Raw genomic sequence first — 26,695 nt, forward strand, 5'->3', positions numbered from 1 at the left:
TAGTTTAAAATACCTATTTTCATTTTTTAGGCAATTCACTTTTTTTTTCAAATTAGATTCTTAATCATATACTCATGTATTGATTAATTATTTAGTTTAGTTAACAAACTACTGAAATTAGTCGGTGTTTATATTTTAATTTGTAATGTTTTTTATTATGTATTAAGGAGGATAAATAATAACTCAAAATGATGCGAATCGAAGATAGTCTTTTAAAATCATATCTAACCATGGTAAGTCATAAAATAATGTTTTGATTACAATAATATAATATAGTACGTAATGAATATTTAGAAATCTTGATCTGTTATAACGATTTGGTATTTACTCTTTCTTAAAAGGAAGAGTAAATATTATGAAGTTATAAAAAGGTTTAAAACACTTAAGTACAATCAGTAATGTGTTAGATTTTAATTACCTATCTATAAAAAAAAAAAAAAAATAAGTAACTTATAAATTATAAACGCTTAGAGGTGGACAGAACCGGCATAATAAAATCTTTCGGCATTCAGTGTAAGAATTATTTTGGCGTCTTTTCTTCTGTTCAAATTTAAATGTTGATACTTCTCACATGGCTTTCTAACTTTAGCATCTGTAGAATCACACATATTAATTATATCTAAAACCAGCCCTGGAAATAGTGTTCAATTTAATTTAAAAATATATAATATGTAATAATCACAAAACTATTATTCTAAAAAATAGAATGGATTTAGAGGTACACTTCTTTATTAAATTGTATAGAACTAAATTTATTACTACGATATATCATGTATAATATGGATATGGTTATAGATATACTATATTGAATATATTTGTTTTATACTTTTTAAATTATAAATATGTTACTTTACTACTTTAGGCATTCATTTTAGAATATTCTATACTAGTATGTTCTAAAATCAATGCTATAGGTTATTATGTACCTATTTATACTATAAAATAAAGTGTATAATTTTATATTTTTTTTTCACATTTAATACTTTATATCAATTTTATTTCAGTATAAATTTCCTGAAAATACAAAAAAAGAAATTATAAAAACGTTAAATTATTATCACGGACTCGTTTGTAATTTTGAGACATTTTGTAAGTTATTTTATCTTATTTGTTGATATTTAAGTTCTTAGATATTAAGTTTAAAAAATAAACTATAACAAATCATTTTTTTTTTAGTGTTTTCAAATAGAATTGAAAAGAAATTAGTTAATTTGAGTGGTACTATTCCCGTTACATTTAAAGGTAAAATTACTAATTTAAGTTTATAATTTTGTAATTTGTAATATTATTATAAGAATAATTAATTATCTGATTTTACTTTTAAAGGCACTACTTATCACATTCCAATTAGTATCTGGTTAATGGATACACATCCAAATAATGCACCAATTTGTTATGTGAAACCTACATTGGATATGCGAATTAAAATGTCGATGTATGTTGATCATAATGGTAAAATCTATTTGCCATATTTACATAATTGGACTCCGGTAATTCATTAAAATATAATTATATTTAACTTTTGCCAATTTTTAATTTTTAATTTTTACCTTTTTAGACTACTTCCAATCTACTTGATTTAATTGGAGTAATGATAGCAACTTTTTCAGAAACACCACCTGTATATTCAGTTGTTAGATCTGAACCACCTGTAAACTCTGTTACTTATCCTACTCAAATGCGTAAGTTTAATTTATATGCTATATACTTACTAATTTGGTTAAAAATGTGTAAATATCGTAATTATAGTTCAATCAAAGTTATTAGTCAGTTTTATTAATATTCTGTGTAGAGTGACTAGTCCACACTTATCCAAATTTATATATTTTATAAATCCTAAAACAATTAATAAATTATAAAAATAGAAATAACATTAAGTATAATATGTTTTTATAATTATTTTATGAATAAATAATAGTTATCAATTTACAAAAGAAATATTTGCCCAGCAAATATTTGTATGAAATTAAGCTAGTATAGTCAAGTACTTTGTTTAATCATGTTCTTTTCATTCTTATAATATTGAAAAATAATTTTATTTTGTCTCATTATAAATCTGAAAATATAAATTATGACCACCTTAAAAATACAAAATGTATGTAATTGATTGTACTAATTAACATTAAGAAGGAAACTCGGCAATTAACTTGTACACTGTTGTGTATATTATATGGAATATGAACAAATGGTTGACTCTGTGTTGGTGATAAAAGATAATCAAGTGATATCTGATCATTGCTTGTTAAAAACTGATTGTTGCTGAGGATCTTTCTTAACGTGATTGGAGTTAAGTTTTAATTATTATTAACAATTTTTTCATTTATACATTTAGCTTATGGTGGCACTGGTTCAAATGTGATGTTGCCATATTCGTCAATACCATCATCTACTTCTACTTCTAATCCTTCCACAACATACCACGGAAATTCTAATACTCCTTACCCTTTGTATAGCAATCAGTTTCCGACACCTTCCCCTTATCCACCAGGTTCAGCAAATACATCAAATTTTCTACCTTATACTCCACCATATACAGCTCAAAATTCTTCACAAAACTGTCCATATCCACAGCAACCTGCACCAGCTAGACCAGAATATCCTCCTTACCCACCAACTTCTAGTAATGTGCCAAATACTTCTACCACAGGGGTAAGTTTATTTTATTTTTTTTATATGAATTAATATATTTATCAGGTATCCTAAAGTATGAATAAAAAATATTTTTACAATAATTATCATTTGTATTAATTTATTAAATACAAAATAATAATTATTTATTACCTGTAACTTTTCAATATCATTATTTATTGACAATCAGTAATTCATTAAATACTATGCAAATAAAAGTCTGACATGATTAAATACAAAATAAAACGTTTTATTGTATTTTTGTATATTATACAGTGAAACTATACCATTTATTTATTGTATGGATGAATAAAAAATAAATACATTTTTATTTTTGAGAATTGGTAGTATGTCTCTTAATGTGAGTTAAATTTGAAAATAAGGGCCATTTCTACTTTCCACAACCATTATTAAGAGAGCGCCTATTTTTTTAGAAGTATCTATTATTTGTTTCACTGCTTATGTATATTTTATAGAATGTCCACTAACATACTATATTGTGTAAAGCATAATTAATATATATATATATATCTGAAGATTTTTTTCTTTACATTTATTTTCCTTTTATCTCTATTTATACCTTATCATAAATAAATACTTTTGAATTTATTACTACCTTTAGTTAAATGATGGCGGTACAATTACTGAAGAACATATCAAAGCTTCTTTATTATCTGCTATTGAAGATAAAGTACGAAGGCGTTTTAATGAACAAATGGCCCAGAATAAAGCCGAATTAGATATATTACAACATTCTCAACGAGAATTATCACTTGGTAAAAATAAATTAGACTCTATTTTGACAAGTCTCAATAAAGAAAAGGTATGCAGAAATTCATCTTATTAAAGTTCTTCAGTTTTGCTAATACATTAAAATATATTATTTTAGTCTGAACTAGAACAAAACATTCAAGTATTGCGTGATAAAGAATTAGAACTTGAAATGGCTATTTCCAAGTTATCTAAAGAAGATAATATTGATATTGACGATGCTGTCACTACAACGGCACCTCTTTATAAACAGTAAATATATATATACTATATACATTTGTATTATTTAAGTTACTAATTATTTTTATAATTATTAGAATATTGAATGCATTTGCTGAAGAAGCTGCGACTGAAGATGCAATTTATTATATGGGAGAAGCATTAAGAAGAGGTGTAATTGATCTTGATGTATTTTTGAAGCAAGTACGTTCCCTCTCTCGTAAACAGTTTATGTTGCGAGCTTTGATGCAACGATGCAGGCATAAGGCTGGTTTAGTGGCTTAATTCAAAGTTAATTAACTAACAAAATAGAGATAAAATTTACAAAATAAGATATTTAATATTCATAGTTAAATAAAATGAGGTAAAACAAAATTTTTTGCAGTATATGTATGTCTGTTGCAAGTGTTGCAACTATTAAAATAGAGATTAATAATATGCTAAATTTTGTTAGTTTTATTTATAATTTTATCGACCAAATCATTTTAATTTTTATTATACATCTTTAATATTTTTTTACTACAATAAATGTGAACACAATATTTCTATTATTATATCTCTAAAACAAATATTATTTCATTAATTCTATCATTTTTTTTTTTTAATTTGTAATATATAACATATAATATATTATCAATTTTATATTTTGTTTTAAGAAACAAAAAAAACACTTCATGTTTATAAAACAAAATGTTTTTAATTTAAAAATGTATTTAGACATATTCAATTATTATTCATCTGTAAATGCAATAGTTATACTATAATTATACTCAATTATTACAGCTAAAAATGTATAATATAAATATAATACCTTATTTTATTAATAAGTAATAAAATGGACTTATGCATATGTGTATATGACCCAAGAAATTATTGTACTAAATGTTTACAATTTATTTTAGAGATATGTTACTACATTATTTTGTATAAATATTGTATACTCATAAAGGTTTATGCATCTAAGGAATGATACTACTTTAATCATATTTAACCCATTATATTTTTAGCTCAATTGATAAAATTGAATTGGCCATTTATAAATTATTATTATTGTTTTAGTTTATTACATGCTTTAATATAACTAATACAATTATGTGTAATATATAGAAGTTAAATTAAACCTATATATATATATATGTGTGTGTGTGTATATATTTTATTTTATTGCTTTTGAAAATTCTAATTCTTAATTCCATAACTTATCATAAGTTTTTTATAAAAAAATCTAAAATTATACCATTAAACAGAGTATTTGTTATTATAAAATACAAGAGAAATTTTAAGTATTTATATTTAAATATCTATAATTTTTTACCTAAATTCTGTGGACTATCATCATCCATCTAAATTAGACATTATATTCTTAACACTTATATAGTGATACTGCTAATGTACTAAACATCATCCAAGGATACAACCTTAGTACATAAATTAACTATACTACATACGGTATTCTTGTCGTATGCGGTCTTCCGCACATTTGTCATCTACCACACATGTTCATATGCAGTCTACCACACGTTCATACACTTTTTATCTATTAATGATAACTTTCAACGATTCGACTGCAATGACGATTAAGTTTTATCTTAACGATGTGATTTCTATATCAATAATAAAATGCTTGCTATAATAAAACTTGGGTCCTGCCAAAATCGTGACTGTAGTCATAAACGTATAAGATATCAGTTCAGTTTGTGTTGTAATACTTACGTGATCCGTTATTCTTCAGTTTATTTACTGCACTTTTTAACATTATGTTAGCCAAACATTACGTAGGTATAAAAAGTATGTTATAGACCGCATATGACGCAGTGGCGTAACTGAGTGCTCGCAGACCCCGCGCTGCGGGGGAGAACATAGTAATTTGGGGCCTTCGGTTATAGGGTTATATTTGGTATAACAATATTTTAGGGGCCCATTTTTTATTTTAGCAGGGGAATCCAAATTTTTTTGCTACACCACTGATATGACTTATAAAAACATGTAGTAGACCGCATATAACATGTAGAAACGTGAGGTAGACTGCATACGACAAGAATACCCTACATACTGCTTTGTATGGAAAATTTTTTTTTCATGATTAAAATAGTTATACATAATATTTTGAAATTGAAACTTATAATTTTAAAAAATGGGAAGTACATTTTTTTTTAAATTGAAAATATATTTGGAATAAAATTTATGTTGGAATTATAAAATTAATGATTTACATAATTTATTTAAAAACAGTTATTGCTTTTGGGAGAGAAAAAAATGGCATATTATTTCATGAGCTAATGTACCAAACTTAGGTAAACAAATAATAATCAGTGTTTTTAACAACTTAAGTATTTAATACATTAGGATTGAATATTTTTTAGAGTATATTTATGTTATATCCTATAGGTAATAGATAATAAATATTTTGTTATTTTATATTAAAAAACTGATCATCCAACAATACATATTATGTGGCTTTGGTTGGATTAATGATTGAACAAGTGGTTAGCTCTAGCTTATACTTAATAATACTATGATATTGTTTATAATTAATTTATAACTTATTAAAAAATACAATTTCAGGTTCTGATACTATTCATAAAATACTGCAGGCCCCATCATATATAACGATAAAACATATTTTTTAACATTATGCTTTGACAGGTATAATAAGTAATAACCATAATATTTCAGTCTGATTTTGGAATTACAGTGAGACAATATTTGTAGTAGCCTTACCTAAATTTACTATATAAAAGAATCAATGTATCACATTATTATTTTGTTTATTAAAAATTATTTTATATCAATATTGATAAAGTTTTTTTATGCAGTGTGAACATTTCCATTAATTTACTAGCTATAAATGATGTATTTGTTAGTTAGTCCCATGTGAAACCGATTTTTTTTATAAAAAAAAAAAGTATGATTTTATTACTATGTGACAACTATTAGTATCAACATCGATGAGACCTCTTTTAAAATACTTCGAATTAGTTTTTTTTAACTATGCTTAACATTTTAATAGTTTATGAGAATTTATTAAAATTTCTCATATTAAATCCCCAAGATAGCAAGTCTATTGTAATTTTAGACTTAGTAAAACTGGGGTCAGTTCTAATACCTATAAATAATTCAATAATGTTTTTAGTTATTATAGTTTATTTATTTAAATTTCTTACAAATATAATAAGTAATAACCAATTAACTTAAGTAGAGAGAATCATAAACTATGCCAATAAAATACATCTTTTCTCTACCTAATCTTGGAATTAATAAGTTTAAAAAATGCAACATCTAAATTTTTAAATAATTAAAATTTTGATTTTGTTTGACAATAAATAATTTATTTTATACTTATGATCAATTCTATAATTAAGTATTGTATTATTAATAATTTTGCCATTTATTTTTAAATACAGAGTATTAATTATGAGATTTATATATCATATAGTAGATTAGTATATAGGTAGATACCCAAAATGTATTGCTATTCATGATTTTTTGCTATAGTTATAATGCATGATTTAGAAATTAATATTTTATTTTTATTATACTTCGCTCAAAAAAATGAAATTTAAAATTACTTATTAAAATAGGGATAACCATAACTAATTATTCCTTTAAGGAAATAACTGTGTAATCAAAACTTACAATACAACAAATAATAGTTGGTAAATTTAACGTTATTAACACATTTATTATATTTTTAAAAAATGAAAACAAAAATAATTTATTAGGAAAGTAGTTTCGATTGGTGATAGATATATAATAGGGATTTCAATTGATATTGTACAATATTTACATATAAATGTTAAATAACAAGATACATTTATCCATATTTTGCATACTCATTAGTATAGATTATATGTATAAATATTGTTTTATTGCATATAATAACTCAAAATAGTTTTTTTAAATTATGTGTTGAGAAAAATATAATAATAATAATAATAATAATAATAATAATTCATTATACATAAATCCCAACCCATAGTAATAAAAACAGAAGGCCAAAGCCAGTAAATAAGGCAGCTACAAAGGATATGGTTAGTTCTTTTTTCAAATTTCTAGTATACTTTGTACCAGTTACTTCATAGACGAAAAACCATGCCGTGAAAAACACACCAATGCTGAGCAATAATAAGGTGAGATGTGGATAAACTGCTGGGCTAACTGGAGACACATACCGCTTGTACAGTGTCATTGTGCTAAACAAAAATAATAAAATTCAGTATCATTTTAGTTTTGTATTTAACAAAACACTAATAATAATTTATAATAACACATATTTTGATATAGTATTATTGGTATAAGAAGTTTTTATAGATATATTTGTTGTTGAAGTACAAATTTTGTTTAGATTTAGGGTATAAGATAGCTATATAAACCAAGTCATTAATTTTTTTCAAAATATAAACAATAATTTAAGAGACCTATTGAAATACTGAGCTAGGCCAAATTAATTTACATTATTTCACTATCACATTTACAGTGTTGTTAAATAGGTTCTTAATCCATATGTTTATTTTACCTTTGTGCTTGCATATGAAAAAATGTAGATACCTTTTATTTTTATTATTATTGCTATAAACAAAGGTGAGAAAAAAAAAAAAGTAAATAAAAAAATAAACAAGATTTTATTTTAAAAATATACAATTTTTCTAAGATATTTATAATTTAGTACAAAATAAAATTTCCTAAACATATTAATTAAAATTAAATAAAAATAATGCATTTTCTATAGCTAATGCTTTATTATAATTATAAATTTAGTTTAAATAAGTGCTATGAATGTTTAAAGTTAGTAAAAAGAAAAACTGTACACTTTGATTTAAACAAAATATTATTGTATTAGTAGAGATTTATCATTTAAGACATCTACCAAAAGCTGTTTGTCATGTAATACATCATCAATTTCATTTTTATCCCAAAGTAACAATACTTTTGATAATATATTTATTCTTTGTCCTAAGATCTTGATTACACCTCTTGTTTCTAGTAATGAACACATGGTTATAAATTCGCTTAGATCTTTTACTTGAATGTTGCGTTTTTTACAAATAGTAGTAAAGACATTGAATACTTTTCCTATGGTAATTACTTGATTTTTTTTAGCAGAAGACAATAATAATAACAATGCACATACCACTAATTCTTGCTGTAATGGTAATTTTTCAGAATTTTCATCATTATTATCAAGTGCGCTAGAAGTAGAATAAACATTATTCAACACAGCTATCACATCATTCAATTCAATTTTTTTGTCAATTTTATCATCTGCCAACTCGATAACTCTTCTCGTAACATCCAATGCATAACGTATATCACCTCGAAAAGAAGCAATTTTTGCAGATAAAAGTTGAATTGCATTTGCAGGAAATAATTCTGCAACCCCTGCGTTTTCTAATCTATGAGATATGATATTAGCTAACTCCGTTTTTGTATATGGTGGAAAATTCAATAGTTCTGGTTGCAAAGAAACTTTAGTTTTCAACATTGGCAATAATCGGTCTGTAAGATCTAAAGAGTTTGCAATACCAATAACAACCAAATTAGATTGAGGAATGATCGGCCACTCATATATTTGATACAATATTGATTGATTTTTAGATGATAGTTGATCGATTTCATCGAGTACCATAAGAATAGATTTGTGTTTAGTTTTTAAGTACTGCTCAATGATTGATATGCATTCCCTTTGTGTACCTGATTTAATTTTTAACATTTCAACAATTTTAGCATAAACACGATTTGCCGATTTTATCATACTACAATTTACATACACTTTAGTGAAGTTATCAGTAACCAAATCGCTGGCAAACAATGAGTGAAGTGACACAGTTTTACCGGTACCCGGTGGTCCAGATATGTACATAGAAACCGAGCGGTGGTCTTCGAGGTGTTTTTTCAGAAACGATTTTAAACATTCTATGTGCTTCTCTCTCCCTGGAAGCGAATCCGTAAAACCGCTGTGCAAATTCAACAGCGCTGTGCCAAAAACCGATTTCTTCTGATCGCTAGTCATTTCACGGAATAAATAGCACCACGTTCAGATGATTAAAAATGACACGATATCATCCGCCAAACTGTTAGTATTAAAAACGAACTGTAAACCGATGTCGGAGGGAAGTAGTTAACAAAACGTGGAAAAGCTGAGGCCAAAAAAAAAAAAAACGCCGGTCACAAGCACAAAATGAATAACTAATTTATGATTCAAGTAGGATTAATAAAAGAAAAAAACAATTTACCTCGTCGAGTCCGCACGGTCGTCGATCGTCGAATATTGTATTTCGTATTATTGTCTTCGAGTCTCGAGAGGGTGAACCACCGTTATTGTCGTTTGCCGGTTTTTCACAGTGGTAATCCCCCTGCTAATATATATATTTATATAATAAGTATGAAAAATATAAATAACAATTTATTACGCGTGTACGATCACTGTGTATACGGTATACGTATTAAAAGATAAAGTTGGTAACGATATCTATCGCTGTCCGTGCGTCGTTGTACATAAATGAACTTAGCACCGGATACCGATTTTTCGTTTTTTTATTTTTATTTTTTTGTAAACAAAATAAATTGAGTTGAAATCGCGTACGCCGTACACGCGTCATTGTCGATCCCATATCTATTGACGACAATATTAAATATTAATATTATTATATGTTTTATCAATATGTCAAACTACAGTTAATGACACAGAGTAGATAGAATTTTACTTGGATTTAAATTCTTAGTTCTTACGTTTGAATTTTATCCGATCTGTGATAAAATTACTAATACATATTATTATTATTGGTTTATTTCACCTACAATTGAACAATAACAACATGAATAACACAATAAAATTAATGTTTTGGAGTAGCGTATTTGAGTAATTGTCGTGTTGGTGAAGGAGTTGGGAAGGGGGACGAAATATGTAATTAGTGCAGTTCATATCGCGTCCGAGTGCGGCGTATGTATGTGTGTGTGTGTGTGTTTGGGTTCCGTGATATCACTGTATCAGCGCCTACGGTCGAGTGATCGACGACCTACTAGTTAATACCCTACATGTCTGTGTTGTTGAAATTTTGGGACGGTTTATTTATTTTTTTTACATCGTCTACTCGTCATTTTTTCCGTCTATTCACTTAAAATTACCTACCATTGCCTACACTACAAAATGCTGCTGACATCTGAGACTTCCCGACGTCTTGCTCGACACGACACTGCGGCATAAGACGTATACACTCAATTTCGATTTTGGTGACAAATGATCTTTTTTTCTGTAACTTTGATCAATCAATATTTTTGTCGCGTCTGGCAATAGACGCAACTACTACAACGTTACATCACAGTCGTGACGGACAGTGCACGACGGCCATGAGAAACATTTGTCAGTGTGATGAATGAGGACGAGATAGCCGATAAAGTATACGAGGAGAGAGAGAGAATTGTCGATCTGTACAGGAATGGACCCGGGGATGGAACGATTATAGATCCTGTTGATGATCCCGCTTTCAATGATTATTACAAACTTGACAGATTTGGATTCATAATAGGGTATGTACCTACACATTTACAATTTTACTGTTAATTGTTTTGGTTCAAAATTTTTACAAATTCTTTCCCAGCGATGAGTCAAAGTTTAAAAAAGAAGATCCTCAAGAAATAAAAATCGAAGTAACTCGTGAACAAAAATGGCTGAAAATGATCTCCAATTGGGATGGTCTGTCCCGAGAAAAACTCAAAAGACGTGTTTTCAAAGGCATTCCAAATTCTTTACGAGGTATAGTTTGGGCCAAACTATTAGGTGTCGATCAACTCACAGATGATCAGAAAAATAAATACAAAGTAACTAACTATTTAGCTATCAGAATGTATTAAATATTTATAGTTATTATTGTTTTAAATAATCTACTTTAAATTTCATACAATTATTTAGATAGATTAATACATCAGCTATTTTTAATATAATAATATTTAAGTTTATGATATCTAAGTTCTAAATTTCTTTTTTTTACTGCATTCTTATTAAATATTTGTTTTATATAGCATATGTGTGAGCTAGCATGGCAGCATTCACCAGATGTGAGACAAATTGATTTAGATGTGAATCGAACATATCGAGAACATATCAACTTTCGAAAACGTTACAATTTCAAGCAACAAGAATTATTTAACATACTGACTGCATATAGTATTTATAATTTAGATATTGGTTATACTCAAGGAATGTCACAAATTGCAGCATTACTATTGATGTATTTAAGTGAAGATGAAGCTTTCTGGGCATTGTCTACTCTTATTTCCCATAGCAAGTATCATATGCATGGTGAGTTTAATTTATTAATATACAAGTAGACTTTTCATAAATTAAAATTTGAAATAAAATTGATTTATCCAGTTTTATTTTTTTGTTTACCTTAAAATTGTGGTTATCAATAGTCAATTGATTGAGTAAATAATTTAAATAATTTTATACTTGAATAACTCTTAAACTTAAATATTTTAGGTTTTTTTTATACCTGGATTTCCTAAGTTGATACGCTTTCAAGATCATCATGATAAAATAATGAATAAGTTATTACCTAAGTTAAAAAAACATTTGGATAAAAATGGAGTTGAAACTGGATTATATACTTTAAAATGGTTCTTTCAATGTTTTTTGGATAGAGTATGTACATTAATTGATTTATATTTGTTAGTTTTTTATATTTATAAATTGTATACAATGTTTAGATACCATTTAAATTGACTTTAAGAGTATGGGATATTTTTTTACTAGAAGGTGACAAAATATTATCAGCTATGGCATATTGTTTATTAAAACTACATCGCCACCAGCTATATGCCTTAGGAATGGATGATATACTTAATTTTTTGCAAGTAAGTCACAGAAATCATAATGTTTAAATTTCAATATCAATACAATATGATTATTTAAAGTTTCAGTTTTGCAATATTATTTTTACTATTGAATTGTTATATTAATATGAATACAATTCTCAAAAGTAAAATTATATTAATGGTTAGCACTTGTTTATTGTTGAAACCATAGTATAGAGACTGATATAGTGTGAGATATACACATCGCTTATGGTAGGACAATGTCCTACCATATATATGATATATATATATATATAAATTATTTAATACTACATAACATTTACTATGCAATTTACAATTTGTTTTGATTATTATTATTATTTTTATCTTAATTAATTAAATTTTTATTTCTGTGATTATTTTCAAATCAATTTAATTGAAATTGTCTTTGATTGTTTGATAGTATATAAAAGTAAATAAAGTGTTTATTTACAAAAAAAATATTGATTATATTTCATAGTTTAATGTTATAACATTTATTAATTTTGTTTTATAATGGTTCAATGAATAAATTAATTTATACATACATTTAATGAACATTTATTAATAAAAAGGTCAAATTGGAACAAAATTATCAACATACAGCAGATTATACCATTGAAAAACTTCAAGAATGTCTTATTGAACTAAAAAAAAATAAACTTGACAATGCTGGTCTGCCATCTCCAAGTGAAAAGTTGAAGAGAGAGCTTGGAATATTTAATCCTGATGATATCCCTGTTAGAAAGGTAAGACTTCTTTATAGTCAGTCAATCATTATTAAATAAAATCAGTAAATGAAAAAAAATGTTTTTCAGCCACAAATCAATGGAGTGGAAAAAAAAAGAAAACCTATAAATACAGACCAAATTCATAGTTCACCTGAACAGGATTCACAACTCCAAGGTGAGTGGACTAGATTGTGAACACTTGCCTGATGATATAATAAAACTTATGGTGTCTATTAAAACTAGTCTTCCATTTAATTTAAATGCACAAGTTACAAAGTTCTTTTCATTTATTTAGGATATCTTAAAAAAAAAATCGCTTTTATTTTTTTTTTTAGTTTAACATTTTATATAATACAGCATCAACATGCCGTGATAGTTTTTTTATTTGTAGAAATTTTTTAGATATTTTTTATGATTATTATTTTTTAATTAAACATTTTGTAAAATAACTAATGTTTTTGTTATTTATAGTTGTAAAAAATATTAATTATTATACTTTTTATTAGAATAAATACTGTAAACAGATGTGTTGTTAGCTTTGTTAAATGTGTATTAAACTGTTAAAATATAATTCACACGTCTAGTAAATTGAATACTTTTTGAAATTAGTATTGTTCCTTTGAAAAAATATGGCTGTTCAATAACAATGTTTACCAATAGTCTTAACTTGTTTATATTAGGCATATTCATTTTTAGTCAAAAGTTTATTTTAACTGTGTTATGCAATTAATTTTTATTTGCTAACACAAAATTGTTGTTTCTATTACCTTATTATTTATTTTTGAGTACAACTTTACAACAAAACTTTTTTCATTATGAATTGATGGCTTATCAAGGCTTACTCATTTATTGTAAATTTATATGTATAATATTTTACAATTATTACATTTAATAATTATTTTTTATCTATATTTTATAAATAAAAAAAGTATTTTTCAATTATTTGTTGTGTTTTAAATGTAAATATTATGTATAGATATCCCTAAGTTAATTATATTTAAAATGTTAGGAATTTAATATTTTAATATCATTGTGATTTTAATTGTTTACTATAACAATACAAAACGTTTATACATATTGTTTCATTGGAAGATATAATACAACACATTTGTAACATCAGGAAATTGTAAGAAAGTTGAACTACAATATCATTTTGTAATAGCGTTTTTTTATTTTTTAATTAGTAGATATGTTTGGCAGATTTAATCTGTGAAAAATTTTTTTGTTGCATGTAAAATTTGTATGTAAAAATTGGTTTGTTTATTTTGATAATCTCTCTTCATTTTACTTATTCAAGGTGAGTAAGACACAATTTAAAAATATGTTTTTTCATATCTAACTTATATTATAAATTATATATATTTTTAGTAATGAAAAAAGAAAATCTAATCCTAATATTAACAAATAATAAATCAAATTCTACCAACTATTTTAAATTATAATTTTATTTATACAGAACACATTATAAATAAATATATTTATTAATGAATTTTTTTTCAGGTTCAATTATTACAAATGGTAAAAACAGTTTAGACGATGTTAGCTCAATTGTTGGTGACAGTTCTAGACGCTCATTGCTGGACACTAGTGTAACTTCTGCGGCTACAACTACAGTATCTCCACAAAGTATACAAAATGATGATACTGGATCGGATGTAACATGTGTGAGCCCACAGCCCGATGTGCTTCGCATTTATGTGCCATACGATACTCCTACAAAGAAATCTCCTACTTCTGTTGCAAACAAAATTACAACAATACAGGTGATGGACGAGATGGTCACTCCTACTGTGGAAACAGATGGTATGTTTAAAGCGGTGTCTACTATAAACTAATCATTTGTTGAATTAGTGATATACTAAATTGGCTGTGATTGAATATATAGTTGGTGACTACGACTATAAGCAGTGCTACTTTCGTTGTAAATTGGTTATACCATTTTTGTATTTTTGTGTACAGTACATAATTTGTTCTTGACAAGATGCTTAGATGTAGCTTAAGACTAACAACTGAAATAACATTAAATAACCATATAATTTATACCTCAACAAGTCATTAATTTAAAATAATTAATAATAAAATGGTGCAGAAACTAAATTAATAGCTGTTAACTCCTATGTTGATTTTAATTATTTGCAACATTATTTTTAAAAATAAATATAATTTCCCATTAATTACATTTTAACTTCAATAATCTATACTTATTTTATTTTCAGTATAATTTGAAGTATCTTTTGCCTAATGTTAAATATTATTTCAATTTCTTAACTATATTTAATGAAATAGAGATACTAATGTTCAAGAAAACAATAACTATGTTTGATAAACTTTATTTATCTTGCATGATATTTAAAATTTTGAGTTACGTAAAATTATAAATAATGCTAACATAACTATTTTGACTCCCTAAAAAGTTTAAATGTTCTAATTACAAAATAGCTAATTTATAAAAATTAATGCTATTTATTAACATTGTTTTTTTCATTTTTATGATTAAATTAGATCTCTTACTTAAATTACAAATATATTCACTTGTATGTGATTTAGAATATAGTTAATTATTAAGCTACTGTCGTTTCTGAAATTGTACACATTATACCAAAAACAAACATTACTTATTTTTATTTTACTAAAATATAATCGAGATGGTTTACCTCAAATTTAATATGTATTACCTTTTAATCAGATTAAATTTGACTAAATACTTGATTAATAAAATCATTAGTATATTTCTTAGTGTTAATAATTAAAATAAGTATAACAACAATGTTATATTATATTATGATATAATTACAGTTTCTTATTAAAAGTATGTTCACTATTTTACTATCAGTATTAAATTAAAAAAGATAAGTATCAAAGTAATAAAAAAGTTAACTAATTAATTTATGTTGTAGTTGAATGATTTAATTATTTTGGTTAATTGTAAAAAAAATAATATTTTTATTTTTTATTTTAAATGTTGATTAGAGAAAAAATACTTACGGACGCCATCATTATGTAACTGAATGCTCTCTTTCAATATAAGACTAAATTCATTATTCATTCCAGACATTTTGTATTTTGCACAAATAAATAATATATATATTAAATTAGTTAAGGTTGCCAGTTTACTCAACTAATATTAATGTATTAGAAATAATAATTTATTTTATGAAAGAAAAATTATGTGTATTTTGACATAAAAATAAAATGTTTTCAACAAACGCCTTAGATTGTCTTATAAATTAATATATTATATATTTTTAATAATTCTACTTTAGTAATTACTACTTCTATATTATTATTAAGTTGTATTTTATGTCATTAGATGTTAACTTGGTGTTCAAAAGACAAATAGATGTTACAACTTATTTTACTTAGAATTGTTAAAACTTGTTTTGTAATTTTAACATTCTGTATAGATGTGAATTTTAAATTTAAATGTTTTTGTTATAAATGGGAAAGATGCAACTTGAACAAATAGTTTTGATTATAATTTATCGATTGTATACAAACTGAATGATTAATTATAGAGAAAACATTATATTAATTTCATTGTATAAAAAATATTCTTTTTAATAAGTACGAGACTGTGAACATTAAAAAACAAGGAAATAGTTTCTTGAGCGTTCAATTTTTATAATTTATATGCATTTTAATTTTTAATTATTAACTTATTGTTATTGATAAACACTGTACTGTAGCTATTTAAAATAATTAAAATTTATCAATTACAATATCATTGTATTTTATTATTATTTATATATTATACGATTATACCTAAATATATATTTAAAATTATTTGTTTTATTTTTTGGATATACTTTTATCAAATTGCAAGACTACTACAGTACTACTATTATTATAAACAGTTAAAAGAAATTAGATTTACTTTATAATAACATTAAATAACACATCAGTCTCATTTGTTCTTTATGATAAAATTAGAATTTTATGTTTGTTTGTTATCAACATTTGTTTATGTAATAAAATTTCTGTATAGATGTATCATTTTGTTAATTTATAAATATATATGTATTTAGGACTATGTAGTGTAACTATAGACCTAATGGCTTAAATATTTATATTAAAGAGTGACCCTATCAATTTAAATGGGTGGTGCTAACGGTAGACACTAGAATGACTATATAGTTTGAGACATACACCTATTCTTCACCTGCCTCAGTTTATCACCCCAAAGTGATCACCTATTATTATCCTATTTCCGCTAAACATAGATTTTCATATTTAATGATTTAAGATTTTTCATAAACATAGGTACATTACAGGTTTCATTCAATGATAAGGTACATTTGAGTAGATACTTGACAAGTCGACACCTATTGTTACTTAAATTGCTCTTTTTTATTAAATTCTGTATTAGAGACATATACAGTGCGAAAATCACAGACTGTAATTGTTATCCCTAATGATCCTCATAACTCATTATTAAATCATCATAAGTACATCCATAAATGAAATATAATCAAGAGTAAGGAATTTATATTTAAACTAATAAATAAAATTATTATCTTTAAGTTATTATGAACATGTAAAATATGAGTTATGATAGCACAATAAATGTGAAATGGAAGGCAGTGGTTTTTACATTTTTCACAGAATTCAGATTTTATAGTCTGCATTTTTAAATTTTAATATCAAAAAATTATCATTTATTAAAAATTAAAAACTTATGACTCGTAAACTCGCAATATTTTGATCACAATAAAAGGATTCATAAAAAATACCTATCAGAAAATAATAAAAATTACCATAGTGAAATAAAACATTCAACATGATCAGATTGTTGGGTAAAAATTAAAAATATATATTTATTAAAACTAATTCTTTAATATGTTTACTCAGTGATAAATTATCTACTATGAACTTTTATAAAATATGTTTCAAATTGATGTTCAACAGTTAGGCTTAAACTAACCTACCAATACCTGTCAGAACAATGGAGTTAAGAGACTAATTATAGGATGCTAAGCATAAATAAGGTTTTAAAACCGAGCCAAAAAAAAAAAAAAACAACAACCAATAAGATCTTATTCCATTTTTTTTTTTTTTTGGCTTAATGAATAAATGGTTTATGTAATTCTGTTTGACAAAAAAAAAAACAAAAACATACACAGTATTAGATACAGATGTATAAAAAATTAAAACAGAGTACAGGCAAATCAACAATACACATCATCACACACTAATCATATTACTGTACAAGTAAAAATATACTTTAAAAATCAAGGGAATTTTTAAGAATAACTTAAACAGTGATTCACCAAGTATGTACACTTATATTTAAAAAATGGTGTTACAAAAATACAAAATAGATATTATATTTGATTTAGTATCATACCTGATTACTTGAACTATTATTATAAATTACTAAAATAATTATCCTCAGTTTAAATATTTCAAAAACTAAAAAAAACACTAGTTAAAATTTTAAATCAGGTACATCAATATTTTCAATAAAACCTATAAACTAAATAATTCACAATTTCTCACATTTTGAAAAACAGAAGTACTCAACTTCAATGAACACTCCAAAGGTAGTACAAAAAAGCATATTTAAACATGCTAAAAATCAGATTTAAAATTATTGCAATATTGAAAAAAAGAGAGTAAGCACGCTTGGTGAATCTCATCTAAGAAATTTATATTAATATCCTATACAATAAAAAAGGCTATTTCTTTAGAAAATACCATAAAATATGACAAGTAGGTAGTATCGTTGTACAAAATATGGTAGTAAATATTGTTAATTACATAAATATGTGTACTTGAAATAAACATTTTACTTTTTTTTATTCAATTATGAAACATAAACAAATTATTATGTTTAAAGTTGTTCTAGGCTTTTTCTTGAGTAGAAAGTAATAAATTAATTCGTCAAAAGGCTTTTAATCACATAAAATAGATTACAAAATTGAAAACTATAAGATTAAAGAATATTATAGTAATTAAGTTGAATTAATATAATAAATGAAATAAAAAACAGTGATTTTCTATTAAAATATCGGCACAGCAATTTAGATGTGTAATACTAATTTTATTATAGTACAAAAATAACCAGAAAATCTGTAACATAAACTATTATAATACAGCATACAGAATTTGGTTTGATGTATTAACCAACACACGATAATGAAAATAAATTAAGATAGATATTTAAAATTCTAAGACAGTATCAAGCTGTAATTAATGAGTAATTGAGTGATTTATAAAAATCAATCGCTATAAATCACTTACAAACCCATAACAATAATTTAAGACATTAGGTGTTTATATGTAAATTATAATACTTCATAAAATGGTGACGTTCGTATGTAATAGTTTCAAATGGTCAGACAATTTCTCAATTCATTACAATTTACTGATAATAAATCTACTTTACAATTACATTAAATCGTAGAAAAATCTGTTCAACGATTGATGGGCAGCAAATGTTTAAAATATCCTACATCTAAGTTCTAAATTACATATAAATGAAGTTGAATCTGAAAAAATAATATACATATTAATAAAAAGAATAAAATTTCTAATGGTAATAAATATATGAAATAATCAATATGTTACCTTCCGAGTGCTTGAGGCAATGAGGAAATAATAGATCCATATCCTTGAGCGTTATCAAACAGCTCAAACAAAGGGGCTGCCACCAATTTGTAATTTTTCGGCACAGCAAACAATGCTAAAGAACAATCAAATTACCACACAATTTATAAACAGAAAATTTGTTATATAATCATATTGAATTTACAAACAAATCAGTAAATGTAATACATAAAATAGTATATTTCAATTAAAAAGAGTAACAAATTACACCTATATATAATTTTACAATTGATTTTAATGTTTGTTTAAAAATATCTGTACAAAACAAATGTACACAATAAAATTTAAGGATAAGCAAATGTTGAATGACAGCTTTGTACAATAGGTCTTAACTGGTATTTTTAAAATTTAATGGAATTTTTTGAAACGCTTACAAATACATTGGAATTAATACAACATTATATTAACTGTTGACAGAATTATTATATTTATATAATCACTTGACATTATTTTTAACAAACATATATGGCAACAATGGCTAAGTAAAAATGTTTATAAATAAATATTTTTTTATTATTTAAATACTCTAAAGACAATTTTGATTTTCAATGGCCTCAATAAATATTTTAATTAGATAAATAATCTTAAATGTAATAATTTTATTTAAAACATTACAAATCTTGTACACATAATTAGATATTTTAAAATAATTTATTGACAAAATAAACCCCCAATCAATTATTATTACACCGATATCAATTAATATACATATTAATTTTGGTTTTAATAATTAATACATATTATTACACTACTCTTTATTTATTAATTATTAACCATTTTAACATATAGCTCATAAAGGGAAATTAGAACATAATATAAATAGTTAAATAATTGCAATAAAAATAATAATTTAACTACTAAAACAAAACGAGATACACAGTAAACAATAAACATAGTTGTTAGTTTTGCTTTTCATCAGAATCTAATAACATGCATTCTTAATATTCTAAATTGAATATTATAACTGTACATTCAAAAAAGACATGACATTCTTGTTGTTTAAGAACAAGTGTAAAATATATCAATGTTTTTAATGTTTCATTTCTTCAAATCTATAGGGTTTAGATTAATAGCATAATAAAGCGTTCTTACATATTGCAGCTTTTTGAAGTTTTATATATTTTAGATAGAAACACAATAAAAATAAAGAATTAAGTTGTTTAACACAAATATTTTAATTTAAAATTAAGATGTTAAAAAAAAAAAAAAAAAAACAAATAATTTGATAGAACATGACGATGTTTGTACTTAAATTAGATATGCAGAATAAAATTTTGTCAACTATTCACCTAAACCCTAAAGTTTCTTTTATGCAAAGTGTAAAGTTGTTATGTTTTACATATGATACAACAGGTTTATTGAATTCTCACGATAAAATTTCAGAAAATGGAAATAGATATTACTTAAATATTTTAATTTATACAACCTATAAATAGAGAGATGTTTACAAAGCTCAATTAAGTCATCCCACCAATAGTATGATTTGTATACAAAAAAACAAAATTACAGAGTGTCAACATTGTATTTAATTAAAGAATTATATTCAAATATTATAAACCTTATTGAACCCTAAAACCTTTAAGAAGTAATATTCAATGTTTCTCAAATATAGAACAACATTGGTTATTTAGATTTTTGTTCATAAAAAAAAAAAAATGAAATTGATATAAGACGTATTTGAACAAATATTCATACTTTACGAAATTTTATAAAGGAGTATGACTGACACCCTGTATTTCAGAAAATAAAATTTATGTCCCAGATAATATATTTAATTAATTATAATAGAAAATACATTTACAATGCACTTAATCTCATTCAAAAGTGCATATGTTTGTTTATAACGATCTTAACATAAACTTAGACCCCTTTCTATGATATTTAGTTTCAGCCGATTTAAAATCAGATGTAAACTACACAGCAGTGATTAGAACAATAATCTTAAGAAATCCCTATTATGAATTTTCCTAGACAATTTTCATAAAAAAAAATACATTTCTTGTATGTGATGTTTTACAATCAACCAGGATGATCCTTTTTGAACCAGCAAATCATGTTGCCATTGCAAACTGTGAAATATAAAATAATATAATGTAATTTAACACAGGTCTTAGGTGATGTAATATACACGTAAGTTAAAAATAGAAAATACTCAAATTTAACTTTAGAGCATGTCAACTATGACCCAAAACATAAAATAATAAATTTAGAAATTAAACCTTAGGAAAAAAAGAATAAACCTCATAATAATTGTATGTTTAGAAGTTACTAATTGATAAAATAAATAATAACTCGTCATACTTATACTTACAAAATTTGGGTTTTGAATCACTAATAATTTATCTTACCTTTATCAGGTAGCTGAACTAAGAAAAGTCTTTTATGTTCCTTGGGTTTAGTTATGTGTGGTGGTATATATGGATAAGTTGGAGGTTCAAAGTTTGGTCGCCACCAATTGCCAATGGTATCTTCAACAGTCCATTCTGGCTGAACACCATCTTGTCTACCTAAAGTCTGAAAATAAGTACATGAAACAGAAATATTTTCGAATGTTTTGATAAATAAACAATTAATAGTAAACAAATGTTAAGTTACTTCAGTTAGTAATCGTTTAAGTCCTTCAACCTCATCTTCTGCTGGGTTTAGTTCTCCACCTGGCCTGAAAAATATTATTTAAAAATGTTTTATATTATTGTACTGAGTATTAAACACTTAATAATAAAGAATTTGATTTATTATCATTAGACTAAGTTCATAATTGTAATTAATTTTAATACATTTAATCTTACAATTTAAAAAATGTTGTGCCTAATTGCAATAATAAAACATGTGGCAACCCATGCTTATGAACTATTAAAACGCCTTCAACACTACGGCGCATGCCAATCTTTTCAAATTCATCACGCATTCGTTGAAATCTAGCTGGTACAGATGGGTCTTTTTCAAATAAAGGTTCTTTTGTACCAAATTTATAATTTGATAAAGGATACCTGAAATAAAAGAAGAAATAATTACTAAACAATAGTTTAAATTATAAAATTGAATTGTTTGTCGTATTATTAATAGTAGAAGTCACAAAATAAAATGTCACATTAATGATTAAATTTATATTCACTATTGATATAAATGATTGTTTTAATTAAGAATTTGATATAAATATAATTTACCATTAATTTTTAAAAGACAATGCCTATCAACAAATAAGGAGCAACTGTTTTATCTTAACATGTTTTTTGTATTTATTAAAAGTACACCCAATTGAAATCATTTTAGACCCAGTAATTAAAACTACTTAATTAATGTAACGTAGTAGTTTTCCAACGTTAAAGTAATGTTCGTTATTAAATCTCGAAGGAAATTTATCCCAATATTAGCCCAACTTGCTATTATGTTATACTAACAAATTTATGTGTCTGTTGAGCGACGGGCATGTAGACGATTTGACTGGTACGGTTCGCCTAGGCCACCCAGTTCCCGGAGATGATTGGATGTTGTTCTGTACTGGTTGGCTGGTCGTTGTGCTCAACGCCATTTCCGATACCGCGTTAGTCGACAGCTTGACGGTTTTCGATAACGACTACGACGAAATAATATTAAAAAATGGTACACCGATATCTCGCACGTCTCAACGTCAACAACACATAGTCCCCGTGAAATATATTGTTGTCATACAGCTACACTATCGATCGGGTCCACGTACGTTTTCGTTAACGATCAGCTCAATGTTATGTAGCGCAAGGGTACAAAACGCTGTAATATTTTATAATGTATAAAAATAATAATTTAAAATTGACTACTGAGTAATGACGAAGGAAGACAAAATGCACAACAAAACGCCGCCTCGTTTCCAATGTCTCACATTATAGTCATATGAACTACGAAGCGCACAAAATGGCGGAACGCGTTTGTTTTTGTTTAATGGGCATGATCATAGCAACGGTTTAGCCGGTGGTGGTTACCCCGGTCTTGATATGAGATTATTAAACTTGTATACCAAACTATATCATTTCAGTTTTTATAAATTGATAATTTAACAACCATGATGATAACATTTGAAAATTATGTGATTACGTCGTGATTATAAAAAAATTTATTTAATTTATTAATAGTTTACAATCACGATTTTAGATACTGTCTTCAGTCTTGTAAATATTACATTTTAAAATTGAAACTATATAAATTAAAGATTTTATAATTTTATTTAACAATACTCAGAACTTGTAATTTTCTACATTTTGATAATTTTGAACTTCAAATGCGTATAAAAATCATGGTTCTTATATTTTTAAAGGTATTTTTAATAATTTAAAAAAATGACCAGAATAGCTTTAGAATTTTGACCTAATGAATAAATTTTGCCTATAATCAATTTAAAAAAAGTCAAAATATTTTTAAAAATTCTACTATGTAAAGAAAATGATTATATAAACATTAGGTAGATATGTAAAAATTTTAAAGTTCTTCAATTATTTGTTTTTAAATAAATTATAGGAATCTATAAGTTATGACTTATACCTAACAAAATAAAAAAAATAAATTTTGGCGATAGCTGATTTAGCGTAAAAATCTCGTTACCTTAAATATTTGCTTTATTATTTTCTCTAACTATAAAAAAAGATAATGGGAAATTTTAACATTTAATTTTCCATTCCGTAAGTTGATAGTACCAACTAAATTTATAATGCTACCAGTAATCACCCTCAAAATTGAGAATAAAAGCAATTTATCTGTCCCAAATGGTGTTAAATCATTGTAAAATCAATGTATTCATTACTTTGCTCTGCAGAATCTAAAATAACTATAGAATAAATATGAAGGTAAAAAACAATTAATTCTTGAGAAAATAAAATAAAGTAGATAATATTTAATGTATAGAATTAATTATAAATGTTTAATAATTATGAAAATATTTTATATTAGGTATTTAAAAAATATGAGTTAATTGATGTAAAAATTAAATGTAGATACACTATTAAGATGGGAATCATTAACTTTAAATGTTTTGTAAAAATTGTAATTATACTTGTATTACAGTTATTTTCGCAAAATAAAATATTTGTTTTATTATTGATTTTTAGTTATTATTCTTATATTATGAAGAAATTAATGAATATGATAATTTAAAAAAAACAGGTGTACAAACGTCCCATAATCAAAATACGCTGGGACTTGGGTACTGTATTTTTCTGGCTACTATAAGTATTAATATTGTTACTTCTCTGGATTAAATGTCTATTAATATTTTCCAGGAACGAGACTTTTTAGATTCAGTTATGGCTATACCTATAACAAATTTTATCAGTCTTCTAAAATACCTAAATACAACATAACTTAAGATTATTTTTTATTTTTTTTTTAGTTCGAAAAAATATACATTTTGTATTTATTAACATAATATATAAAAGCTTTAAATGCATAAACATACCTATACACAATAATAAAAACAAAAAAAACTTGGAGCACATAAGGCCGATTAGGAAAGTCGTCCTCGATGGAATTCTTATTAGATTGAATTTTTAAATTAGGTAATATTAACTTAATATACCATGCTATCAACGCTTCTTACGGCGGAATGATAGGTTATCAGGAAAAGTACTACTATATTTTGAATAACTGGTCAACTATAACAATTTTCAAGTCTTTGTGTAAAGATTAATTTTTTATAGGTATCTATAGATAGGTACCACTATTAGCCGAAAGGTAGTGGAGTAAAAGGATTGAATGGTGTGGATTTGAGGTGGGTACATCCCCTGTAGTTTTACATACCATATGACGCCTAAATGGTTTCAGTAAAGATTTATACGTAGTGAGTTTTGTACAAATTGATAGCTTGGATTTGAATATAAGTCAAAGAATATAAAAAGGTCATTTAAGAGGGTTCTTTTTGTTTAAACTTTTAATAAAGAGCCTATTAGGTTAACCTTTTGTTTAATGAAAATCCTAGATATTTTACTTGTATTTTGGTATGTATCTTAACTTCTAAAAGTTGAAGTGAAGGAAATTTTTTTCCCAAGCGTGAATGAATCACTAAAAATGTTTTTTAGGATTTATTAAAATTCTTCACTAAGTCACCAGGCGTTTATTAAGTCTAAGTAATTTTGGAGATAGGTTGAAGCTTAGAGTCTGAACTGGAGATATAGCATATAGTTATATCGTTATAACAAATGTTGCTATGGTCGTACTTGCTGTAAATGGAATATCTTATGTATTTATTATAATTTATAATTACTTATATTAAATAAATTGGGGGCCAAGTCATTTCTTTAGAATACTCCCAACTCCGGCAAATATTGAGAAGTATCCAAGTAGATATGAGTAAATATACCTTGTCGAACTGAAAAAGTCCGATTATAGAGATAAGAGTAGAATAATTAGATAATAAGGAGACAGGTGCTGGAAAGAATAATTTTAATTTGTAAAGAACACCATTGTGCCAAACTCTATCAAATGTTTGGGTTACGTCGATAGAAAAGCTCGGGGACAGTATTCCTTAATTTCAAATGAAGTTTGAATTTTATTAGTATGCCGAAGTCTAGGCGTATATTTAGTGTTCTTTCGAGTGAGATGTCCTAAAGTTAAATATTGTGTTTGGGGTATCACATTTTTTGAGTGTATCAATACGACAATACCTTAATTCTTTTAAGGATAATTTTTTCAAATAATTTTGCTAATATTGGTAGTAGGCTTATAGGATGATAGTAATGTTTATTTTTATAAAGTTTATGCATAAATATTACTATGGAAAATATATAGATACTGTGATATATAGTAGGTATAATTCATAGAATTTTGGTATAATTTAAGTGGGTTAGTGCAGAGTTAGTGAGATTAATATTTTACATCTATCTTAATTCAAGTGGAACAATTTTCTATCACCTTTATTGGATTATTGGAACTTTAATAATTGT

The 26,695-nt window shown here is 25.2% G+C and overlaps 5 protein-coding genes across 8 annotated transcripts; 2 read left to right on the plus strand and 3 right to left on the minus strand.

Annotated features, from left to right (window-relative positions):
* The first annotated feature begins 188 nt into the window (after positions 1 to 188).
* LOC112592362 (tumor susceptibility gene 101 protein) lies at positions 189 to 4,113 on the plus strand. The gene is made up of 9 exons (XM_025336384.1): positions 189 to 233; positions 1,005 to 1,089; positions 1,177 to 1,242; positions 1,327 to 1,490; positions 1,559 to 1,682; positions 2,333 to 2,649; positions 3,251 to 3,451; positions 3,518 to 3,651; positions 3,717 to 4,113. Exons 1-9 carry the CDS (start codon positions 189 to 191, stop codon positions 3,901 to 3,903), a joined length of 1,323 nt encoding a protein of 440 aa, XP_025192169.1. The 3' UTR covers positions 3,904 to 4,113.
* A 3,418-nt stretch (positions 4,114 to 7,531) lies between these two features.
* LOC112592361 (transmembrane protein 258) lies at positions 7,532 to 10,068 on the minus strand. Its single transcript, XM_025336383.1, has 2 exons — positions 9,852 to 10,068; positions 7,532 to 7,811 (listed from the first exon to the last, which is right to left on the minus strand). The coding sequence occupies exon 2, from the start codon at positions 7,805 to 7,807 to the stop codon at positions 7,574 to 7,576; it is 234 nt and encodes a 77-aa protein (XP_025192168.1). The 5' UTR covers positions 7,808 to 7,811; positions 9,852 to 10,068; the 3' UTR covers positions 7,532 to 7,573.
* On the minus strand, positions 8,399 to 9,498 carry LOC112592363 (cell division control protein 6 homolog; the record flags this gene model as incomplete). The annotated part of the gene is made up of 2 exons (XM_025336385.1): positions 8,399 to 9,309; positions 9,387 to 9,498. Coding segments are annotated over 2 exons (975 nt in total), but the record flags the coding sequence as incomplete, so codon positions are not given.
* A 235-nt stretch (positions 10,069 to 10,303) lies between the features above and the next one.
* On the plus strand, positions 10,304 to 16,621 carry LOC112592360 (USP6 N-terminal-like protein). Of its 3 annotated transcripts, none has more exons than XM_025336379.1 (9): positions 10,304 to 11,145; positions 11,217 to 11,436; positions 11,638 to 11,918; positions 12,100 to 12,259; positions 12,325 to 12,471; positions 13,026 to 13,199; positions 13,269 to 13,356; positions 14,682 to 14,984; positions 16,492 to 16,621. In XM_025336379.1, the coding sequence occupies exons 1-9, from the start codon at positions 10,988 to 10,990 to the stop codon at positions 16,542 to 16,544; spliced, it is 1,584 nt and encodes a 527-aa protein (XP_025192164.1). In that variant the 5' UTR covers positions 10,304 to 10,987; the 3' UTR covers positions 16,545 to 16,621. The 3 variants fall into 3 exon arrangements, with proteins under 3 accessions (XP_025192164.1, XP_025192165.1, XP_025192166.1); XM_025336380.1 differs by lacking the exon at positions 16,492 to 16,621 and adding an exon at positions 16,152 to 16,287 and having other exon boundaries at positions 10,305 to 11,145; XM_025336381.1 differs by lacking the exon at positions 16,492 to 16,621 and having other exon boundaries at positions 10,308 to 11,145; positions 14,682 to 15,266.
* Positions 16,622 to 19,478: 2,857 nt separating this feature from the next.
* LOC112592364 (cleavage and polyadenylation specificity factor subunit 5) lies at positions 19,479 to 23,664 on the minus strand. Of its 2 annotated transcripts, XM_025336386.1 has the most exons (6): positions 23,189 to 23,663; positions 22,577 to 22,777; positions 22,383 to 22,446; positions 22,136 to 22,301; positions 19,749 to 19,863; positions 19,479 to 19,669 (listed from the first exon to the last, which is right to left on the minus strand). In XM_025336386.1, the coding sequence occupies exons 1-6, from the start codon at positions 23,317 to 23,319 to the stop codon at positions 19,648 to 19,650; spliced, it is 699 nt and encodes a 232-aa protein (XP_025192171.1). In that variant the 5' UTR covers positions 23,320 to 23,663; the 3' UTR covers positions 19,479 to 19,647. The 2 variants fall into 2 exon arrangements, with proteins under 2 accessions (XP_025192171.1, XP_025192172.1); XM_025336387.1 differs by lacking the exons at positions 19,479 to 19,669; positions 19,749 to 19,863 and adding an exon at positions 20,998 to 21,856 and having other exon boundaries at positions 23,189 to 23,664.
* Positions 23,665 to 26,695: the final 3,031 nt, after the last annotated feature.

This window comes from Melanaphis sacchari, unplaced genomic scaffold, assembly GCF_002803265.2.
Source record: "Melanaphis sacchari strain LSU unplaced genomic scaffold, SCAv2.0 Contig1728_pilon_pilon, whole genome shotgun sequence".
Taxonomy (NCBI): Eukaryota; Metazoa; Arthropoda; class Insecta; order Hemiptera; family Aphididae; genus Melanaphis; species Melanaphis sacchari.